Source organism: Bombus vancouverensis, chromosome 3 (assembly GCF_051014615.1).
Source record: "Bombus vancouverensis nearcticus chromosome 3, iyBomVanc1_principal, whole genome shotgun sequence".
Lineage (NCBI taxonomy): Eukaryota > Metazoa > Arthropoda > Insecta > Hymenoptera > Apidae > Bombus > Bombus vancouverensis.
In genome coordinates, this window is record NC_134913.1 from 14,237,192 (window position 1) to 14,247,569 (window position 10,378).

A 10,378-nucleotide genomic window follows, 5' to 3' on the forward strand; every position below is an offset into this window, starting at 1 on the left:
ATTTTTATTTAGCCATATTATTTTAAAAGGTTATGCGCGACAAACAACTTTTTTATTCTGATTTTGATCATTATTGCTTCCTTTACTGTCTTTAGTAAATATTGTTTTTCACTATTGGATATTAACTTGTACAAAAATAAGCGTCGCCCTTCTTTTTATATTTGTTAGCAATTTTATAACATTAAATATATTTTTCTAGATTTATGATTTAGTTAATGTTTTATTTGATAGTATTCTAATCAGCATTATATTTGCAAATCATATATGATTGACAACTTAAAGGTTTATTCGCGATTGGTGAAATGTTTTCATTGGCTGAATACTCGACTTTTGTCATGTGATCGTTCCCTATTTATGTTAATATCAGTGATACTGACTCGAAATCTTGTGGCAAAACAATAACAAACTGTATTTTACGATTGGATTGTATGAATTTTCGGTGCGTAACTGAAGAGAGTAGTGCAAGAGTAAACAGCAATATATATCTTTGTTTGTAATATTTTTTGCTAAACCTGGAAGAAGGTTGAATTTACTACAGGCACCAAGATCAGAAAACTTTTTGAGTCAATGTTGTTGGCTAGGAAAAATATTTGCTGACGAAAGTCATGGTCGTTCCATTTGAGGGTGGTGAATATGTATACTATGTAATTGTGCAGATTGAGAATTGTTACTAATTAACAATATTACGGAATATGCAAACCAATTGAATCCTCGTATTAGACAGCAATATTTATGTAAACTATAAAGGGAATCTGTAAACATATACGGATACCTAATTTATTTTTGTCTTTAGATTTGAACTTAACCATCGGATATATTTTATTTTCGTTTGAAAATTTAAAATTAAGAATTTATATTGTAAAATATATAGAGTTCAATATTTAGAAAAAAAACAAACTGGTAAGATCTTTTTACTATACATTATATATAATTTAAATCATTTTTTTAATGTAAATATATAACTCAGCAAAGTTTCAGTTTTTAATTTAATTGATTTTAAGATTTATGTATTGATGGGAGAATCTGGATATATTGAACTATTTTCGGAGATTAAAACTAGCTCAATGGATGGAATAATAAAACAAGAACCAAATCAAGAAATGGGTCCTTCCTCAGCATCAGTACCTATACCAGGAGGACACAGAAGTGCTCGGGGTGTATATGAACAATTTTCACCATCTCCATTGACATCAATATGGCCCAATAGATCTGATCACATAGAATCGCCATTTAAAGTAGATTCCGAACAGTTAGATGATTTTTTTAAAACGGAGAAATGGGAAGATGATGACATATTACAAGTAGATAAAGCAGATCTTATACAAGGACCTACGCTTGCTGAATTAAATGCAAATGACGATACTCTCCTTGGTGATTTAAATTTTGATGATTTACTTTTACCAGAAGAAAGAGTTCAACCATTTAAAATGGATGTTAATGTAGCTCAATCAGTTGGTCCATTGTTTAATGATAACAATGTTGTATTTGCTCCAAGTAGTTTCCCGCAATCTGGATCAACATATCGTAATATTTGCCCTACATATTTAAATACACATGGACTCAATTTGAACATAAATATCAATGTTGCTGACAATTTGGAAACAATTAGCCCCAATGCTTTTCCAAGTCCAGGAACTAGTAATATTGCAGGTTTATATATAACTTATATTTTTTATATCTATCTTAATTTTATACTTTTCGTAAAAATCTTGTTATTAACAAATTCTGTACAAAAAATTATTTTTTTATATGAATCTAAAATATGTTGAAACTAACAATATCACTTGCAATATATGTTTTATAGTAAAAATATATATAAAATTTAAAGTGCAAGGCATTATTATACATATTTAATGTACTATATGTACACAATGAAAAATAATGTATTCTAATGTATTAAAAACATTCTAAACATTTTAAAACTATATTAATGATTTAAAAAACTGTTTTCAAGATATATATATATATATATATATATATATATATATTATTTTCATATCTATATGTTAAAATAAACAAAATATTCTCAAGATAAAAGTAATGTTTTAAATAATTGTTTTAAAGGTAGTTCAACTGCAAGTTCCTCAACATCTCTACATCCTACAAACAAACCTAATGGGCAGTCTGCTCTTCATGAATTGTTAATGAGACGTTGTGATAATTCTTTTGATAATTCCACTCATGGTCAGATGGATGTTGAGTGCACGAGTAATAAGTCTAAAGTTTCTAGACTATCCATGTCTGCACCAACCCGGACAATGGCGTTAGACCAAATTTGGGCTCGTAGAGAACCACGTCCACATTTATTAAGTACTGGTAGCCTTGGTGTTGTTGAAGCTGGCTCAACAAGTAGTTTAAGTACTGGAGGTGCACTTAGTCCAGATCCACTCTATCATATTGATCCTCTTAGCCATGATGAAGGTTATGAAGATAGTGATGATGACAGTGATCACTATGATGATTACAGTAGTGATAATGGTACTTTAATGTTTATGAATGATAACATCACTTTTAATGTTCTAATTAAAAACTCTTAATATAACGTATTTTCATGTATATCTGAAACTAAAAGTAATTATTTGTAGATACCGGTGGTAGCGATGGTGAAGATCAAAACACTGGAAGTAGAGTAGGAGGTGGTAGTATAGATTCAAATCGAGATAGTAAACATAGTAAGAAAGAACGATATTTTTGGCAATATAATGTTCAAGCAAAAGGGCCAAAAGGACAAAGGCTTGTGGCAAGAGCACGTCTTGAAGATCCACATATTTTAAATGAAGCCACAGATCCTGTTTTTAGTCCTCATTGTGCGCTTCGTGGAATTAAACACAGTGGAAAAGCTCGAAAAGGTGATGGAAATGATCTTACTCCAAATCCACGAAAATTATATAGTATTGGTCGTGAATTGGATAAATTATCTCGTATTATTAATGATATGACACCAGTTTCTGAGTTACCATTTACAGCAAGACCCAAAACGCGCAAGGAAAAGAATAAACTTGCTTCAAGAGCATGCCGTTTAAAGAAGAAAGCTCAACATGAAGCAAATAAAATAAAATTACATGGATTAGAACAGGAACACAGTTGAGTACTTGTAATTGTAGTCATATGTAACCAAATATATTTTCTTGAAATCCAAATTTTTTTTTATTTTATTATCAATAATCTTAACATATTTGGAAATTTTAGCAAATTTTTTCTTTTTGATAAACTTTTTAAGAGTAGAAAAGCTAATTTAATATGTCAATAATTATTGTTGCAGAACGTTTAATTCAAGGTATATGCCAGGCTAAGCAAACGCTCGCTGCAAAATTAACAGAACCTAATCCCGAAAATCAAGAAGAGTTGACACGTCAAATGGAAAAATACTGTAAATTAGCTACCAGTTAGTAGTACTTTGAAAATTTTTATATAAATATATGAAATAGTATGGTAAAAACAATTTACAAAAAATTATGGGATTATATTAATTAATTTGTTAGATACTTCTGTAAAGTTCTACACTATAAATTATTTGTTTATTTTAAATTAACGTTTTCTTAAATAAGTTTTAAAATTATTTCATTACTTAAATTGTGTGATTTGAATGTTATCAACAGTTCCAGGAAGGATGGATATCTGTTTCATGTTCTTTATTTTTTTGTTACAGAAATACGAATAGCAAATCATTCAACCGAATTTGTTAATAAAGTATTGGATAAAGTACGTTCTGGTGTCCCTGATGGTGGTATCGATGACTTCTAATACACGACAGTTATTTGCTAAAAATGTTCATACGTGCGCATAAAATATGCGAGAAGGAAACGATGTGTATAAAACATAAATTCATCGTAAATCATGAATTGAATGCTTCTCATGGAAATCGAAAACCAAAAATGGAAAGTAAGAATATTGATAATTTGATTTTAAATATAGTTTTATTATTTACAATCAGTTAACAAACAATAGATGATTATTGTCAGTGTTTTATAGCATTGGTTGCGAATAATTTTAACATAGGATACATTTGTATTTTGTGTAATAGAGTATTATTTTGTGACACTATTTACCAAGAGTACAGATTTTGGTTACACATTTCTTTTATATAAAGTTGTATACGTTGCACACGCTATTAGTTTTTGATTAAATCTGTGATAATTTTGTTAAATAATTATCAATGAGTTTTTAGTGGAATATATATAGTCCATATCAAAGCAGTACAAAAGCTTTTAACTTTCTAGAATGTTGGTTCAAATTGAACAATTTGAAATGTACCATCGATTCTCTCTCGCTAAACACTGCATTCCTATTTCCTATCTCTGCTTTTTCCTCTTTTATTATGTGTATATATCTTTATATATGTTTTGTATGTGTGCGTGTGTATACGCGTATGTGCATATGAAGTAAAAAACAAAGTGCTGAATATCGCAGTATTATTCCATATAGTCATTGTAAAATAATAATCGTAAATCATTTTAAATTTGAGAAGGAACTTGGATTTTTTTCTGTTTTTCTTTACATGATGGAAAGAAAGTATTCACTAATAAATTAGCAATTAAATTGTATATTACATATTCCCTAATTTCTATTTTGTGATGTAAATCTTTCTTATGTTTTAATCTGGAATAATATTGCGAATTTGAGTCAATTTTTTTTAGTATATGTATATATACATACTTGTTATCTTGTACATAGAACTTTTTTATGATACATGAAACATTTGTTAAGATCACAAGGAAAATGATGATACTATTACTTCCCAAACAAATGAAAAAATATATTAATTTTATCAAGAAATGAAGCATCATTTAGGATTTATGATGAAATATTATATAACAAGTAAAGTTTTGTCTTTTTTGGTTTTAAATAATAAACAAAACGAAATTTTTAACTATACTAGAAGTCAAATTTACTGATAAATCGTGAAAAATCATGAGTTGTAGGTAATTGTCACAGTGAATTTATAAACAAAATTTCGCTTTCATCTTTATGTAACAATATGCTTCTTTCGCGTTTTGGTTTTGCAATGAAATTACCTCTTTGATCAATATATTTAGCCTCTGGTATAATAATGAACAAGATATAATATTGATATGACAAGAAATCAAGGCAATGTTAATTTTTAAATAGTTATATAGATTGTTATTTGTAAATATTTTTTAAATTTTCACTAACAGATTTATATCTTTTCTTCTGGATGTTATTTTGCACTTACAATTAAATACTATATTTTCATAACATGTAAAACATAAAAAATAGTCTATTATATCTAACAAGCTTCCACAACATGATATATATACATAGTATATTTATAACTGTATTTATAATATATTACTTAACATAATTTTGTTTCATAGTTTTTTCATAGTTTCTAAATACGTGTGAATATTATACATAGTACAATATGTATAAAGAAATATTGTTATACCTTTAAAATACTGTTTTAATGTTTTTATATATTTTTAAATATATACACCACGAAATCGTTTCAAAATTAATTCGGTACATTACAATAATAAAATAAATTCACACAGACTTATTTGATTTGATACTGTTTTTAAGTTACAAATAGTACTGCGCTAAAACATATGAAGTGAAAATTTACAAATAATGTTCAATTTCAATATGTGTAATCTTCATAACTGTTCTAAAAATACTTCCAAATTTAATAAGCTAATTGAATATAGCATGACAAGAAAAGTTGACAGAATATGAAAACCTACAATTAGCATCTATAAGGTGGATACTACATCGAGGTGCAACATATTTATTTTAAATTTGATGTGAAAACAATAGATAGATATTATTTTTTTAAGGATAAAGCAATTTGTAATTTGAAAAGCTTAAATGGTACGTGCGTTTATTTGAACTAATTTCATTATTTTGAAGAGCAGGATCTATATCTGAACTGTCTTTTATGTTTTAACTTATATCCTGTATATATCATATCTCCATATGCGCACGCGCTCACACCACAAAGATATGCGTGATTTATTTGGGAACATTGGAATGTTTTGTGAGTAATATAAATGTACATTTATCATCTTAAAATAATATAACATAAAAAAAGCATATTAAGTGATGACGATAGATTTTCTTATAGGAGCATGTTTGAAACAAACCCCAAAAGTTTATAAAAATTTTATAAATTATATAGTCTTATCTATAATATGATAGCACTAATTTGAAATAAATTTGAAGATGAAATAATAATATTCAACGTCACAAAAGATTACAAGTTAGACTTCAAAAACTCAGATGCATATAAACAATGAGCCTTTGAATAAATTCAAACTTTCTTAATCACATTCTAGATATATATTGAATTATTTACTTTAATTATGTTCATTATGTTCAATAACTATATGTATGCGTATTGTTGTCCGTATTTGGATAGATGCTACTATATATCACAATTACTAAAGTATAGGTTATTTTGTTTAACAAAATTAAATTGAAATCTTTTTAGGTTCTTAAAAAAAATTGTTTCAGCTACAGAGAATATATCTTCTCATATCAAATAGCTTTTGCACCAGTTGCTTACAAATTGTTACAATGTTCTCAGATAAATTAGTTATGCTATATACGCATTAAAATTAGTTGTGATTTAATATTAACAAATACATATTTTTTATGATTTTATTTAATTAATGTTAAAGTTTGTAATGAATAGTTTTCTAAATAATTATATAACTTGTTTTTTTTGCTATTAATACGATTTTTTTGTTTTAATTTATAATTATAATTTATAAAATACTCTCTGTGGTTCAGTTAATATTGAAAGTACTGAAAAGTGCTTTCAAATATATATTTTTATGACTTTTATATAATTAAATTAATCAACATTGTTACAAGTAGTTACATATTGATATGATTCTAATTGGATGAAGCAAGTGGTAGAAGGGTAATTAGCATGTTTTAAGCGTTTTAAGTGTTATAAAATATATCTCACTGTTAAGATTTAATTTATTTGGTTGGAAGATATGTAGTTTAATCAGAATTCAAAAAATTTTCATTGTTCTTATATTTGCGAAAAGATGCCTGAAAAAAAGATATTTAATTTAAAATAGTGGAGAAATATCAAATGTATTTGTTAATTTAAGATGTATCTTCACTATTTAACGTTGATTCGAGTAAGCAATCAAATTTTTTAGAAAGGAAGATTCAGAAATGTTCAGGCTGACTTTCGAATGAAGTTTTACATTGTGATAGGATTTGTGATACTGGAAATATTGATATATATATATATATACATATATATAGTTTCAGACGGCTAATAGTTTGCAATATATTTAATGTTAAAGTTATTATTTCTAAGATTAAGTAACACTTTTAGTTAAGAACGTAACGCGGCTTATGAGATATTTATTTTCTGATAAAGTGCCTATTCACACTGACGCTTTAGTTACTCGCATTAACACTATAATTTTTTTATAAATATTCTGTTTACATATATAATCTATTTTCGTTATAATTTATGCATAGAGAAAATTAAATTCGAAGTAAGGACTTTTACATTAAATATTGATTAACGTTTGAGCGCAGTATATCCATAGATTAATCCTCCAATATTATATATCAGTAACTTCGGTATCTCAAGCCTTACAACCGTGCAAAAGTTTACAGTAGTGACTCCGATAATGATTTCGTTTGTACTAATAAGATAAAACGAAAAGCAGTCACCACACCGTAAAATAACTGCCTAAATATCGTTGTTTCATTCGTATATATACACATATATATATATATATATATACCAAGCAATGAGTCACTATTTCAGTAATATTTATTTATTATTTATTCAACATCACGAATGAAACTTCTAATTTTTATTTTATTATAATACAAATGTCTTTTTCATTGGATTAATATCTCCTTTTCTTTTTTCTAATTACATACATGTTTTTTAATGGTATCTACAAATTTAAAAGGGGCAGAAATAACGCTCATAAATTTATACATATAAATAAGTGATAAATTCATCTGAGTAATAATTATTCTTATAAGAGGTGAAAGATATCTTTTTATATCTAAAATTCTTATATATTAAGGTACACTTGAATGTATTGTATATGTTAAAACTGAAACAATTTTTTTTAGAAATAGAACGAGATATTACACACAATTTATTATATATGTACACACAAATAGTATTTTACATAAGTAATCGCACTAACAATTTTTCATATAGTCTCTTTTACAACTCTTTTGAAGTTTGTAAATTTGTTAAAAAAACGTCTCAGCAATATCTTTTGTACTTTTGTATATCATTATCTTTTTTTCTTATTAATGCAACACAATAGAAATTTAATGTTTTATGCAATGAGATAGTGACCATTAGCTACGTAATTGTTAATCATGCCTCTACTACCTATTGCTCTCGTGGTCGGATCGTGGATGGAGTTGACCACCTGTACTTAGGGGAACACTCTCAAGCAACCCGACTCTACCGATTTACACTTAATTAATTAGAAAATATTTTACTACTGGCTCTGATGATCAATCTCCGATGGCATGCCACAAAATATGTTACTAACTAACAGAGTACGATATCTTATAAAAGAATAAATTGAAATGAAAAGCGGAATTATAGATTTGATTTCTGATCTTTTAATTAGATTTCGTTTTCGAGAAAGTAGAATTTGCATATTTATATATATATATATATATATATATATATCCGGTAAATATGCAAATATATATATATATATATATATCCGGTAAATATGCAATATATATATATATATATATATATATATATATATATATATATATATATTTGTTTCGTAAATACTTACTTCTCCTTAGAAAATGAAGCTTCGTTAAAAAAAAATATTGACCATTTTCAATTTATTTTTATATGAAGTATTCATACTCGGTGATAATATTATAATATATTACATAGCGTCCTGTATTTTGGTAATAACCCAATTTAGATGTGGCAACATAGCCATTTTAAATGCTTCTAAAAGAGAAATTAATATTATCGAAAGAAAAGTGTCTATTTTAAACAAGCAAATGTTTTGAACAAATCATTTTCCAAAATGATATCTTTTGCGGAATAAAATTGAATAGTTACTTGTACCTCTTTCTTTTGATAGAATTTCATATTTTTATTACTTTTGTTTGTACAGATAAATATAAAACCATATAGAATATGTTAATTGTTTAATAATATTAAACAATAGAAATCGCGTTTGTATGAGAAAAATAGATCTATAAAACTTGCGTGTTTTGTTATAAATATGTACATATATGTATGTATATATATATATATACATACATATACATATACATACATAGTACAATGAGTATTTGCAAATATTAAAAAGTTTTTGAATGAGATATTTTACTGACAAAACTGTGCATTTTATTCCTGCAATAATAATTTCTCATACTTGAATTTACGATCAGAGATATGTATTTAAATGTCAAGAAAAACTGCTGATGTGTAAATACCTTTGTCTGTATCCCCTCGTACCTATTTTGTTTTAAATGTTTGAACGTAGTATGATCTTTAGTAATATGAATTTTTTAAATGATGGTATTTAAGGCCATTTACAGGAGAAAATATTCCGTTGAATTTGGATTTTTACGAACTCCGTTATTATATTGATACAAATATAGTTACTTACGTAGCATTATTTATATAATAACTAAATTAAAAATACTGAACATTTTTTCTTTTCACCTTAAATTCTTTTCACCTTTTTTCACATTAAATGCAATGAACATATGGTCAAGTTAAAGAAAGTTAATTATCTGAATTTGCAAAATAATATGCTATAGGGAGATAATTCTTTAAAGTGGTGACAGATGATAAGGAAGAAAACGAAGATTTGATTGTATAAAATAATAAAAGATAAACATTGTCAATGTAACCCATTGAGAAATAGTTTAACTTTTCATTCATACGGATAATAGAAACCATATTCGAAATACAACGAATCTAAGAAATTACATAAGGAAATTGGAATTTAGCTTCTAGAAATGTGATTCTTATGAACATTTAGCTATAATTTTATCTACCTAAATATAAATCATTAAATATAAGCATAATATTTTAAATGATATATTTATTTTGTTACATGATATATAGCATATAATATTAGTATAAATCAAGTAATTAAAACATATAATGTTTTCTTTTAATAAAATATAAAATGGAAATAATAAATATATAATTAATGTATTAATATATTATTAATATTGTTTTACAACTCTTTTCATATTATTCATATTTGTATAATATTGTTTTCCGTATATATCATTAAAACGTAATTAAATATCTTTTTGCAGGAAACATTTACAAAAAGCTGAATATAAATAAATATTTGATACTGTATGCTGGAGTGTGTTATATTTAAGATATGAACTATATTTTTCATAATTAGGTAAA

The 10,378-nt window shown here is 26.0% G+C and overlaps 1 protein-coding gene across 2 annotated transcripts; it reads left to right on the top strand.

The window, feature by feature from the left end:
- Positions 1 to 344: 344 nt before the first annotated feature.
- Positions 345 to 10,373, top strand: REPTOR (repressed by TOR). Of its 2 annotated transcripts, XR_004463691.2 has the most exons (7): positions 345 to 900; positions 1,002 to 1,650; positions 2,065 to 2,478; positions 2,586 to 3,083; positions 3,263 to 3,385; positions 3,650 to 3,882; positions 10,279 to 10,373. XR_004463691.2 is itself a non-coding variant. In XM_033328600.2 (6 exons), exons 2-6 carry the CDS (start codon positions 1,014 to 1,016, stop codon positions 3,742 to 3,744), a joined length of 1,767 nt encoding a protein of 588 aa, XP_033184491.1. In that variant the 5' UTR covers positions 345 to 900; positions 1,002 to 1,013; the 3' UTR covers positions 3,745 to 4,150. The 2 variants fall into 2 exon arrangements, 1 of the variants encoding a protein (XP_033184491.1); XM_033328600.2 differs by lacking the exon at positions 10,279 to 10,373 and having other exon boundaries at positions 3,650 to 4,150.
- Positions 10,374 to 10,378: the final 5 nt, after the last annotated feature.

Bases quoted from the DNA above. Each gene is read 5' to 3' on its own strand.
- REPTOR (XM_033328600.2), top strand. From the start codon at position 1,014: ATGGGAGAATCTGGATATATTGAACTATTTTCGGAGATTAAAACTAGC. The intron at 3,084-3,262 runs GTTGAGTACTTG...TTATTGTTGCAG, and splicing joins TGGATTAGAACAGGAACACA to AACGTTTAATTCAAGGTATA. The intron at 3,386-3,649 runs GTTAGTAGTACT...TTTTTGTTACAG, and splicing joins ATACTGTAAATTAGCTACCA to AAATACGAATAGCAAATCAT.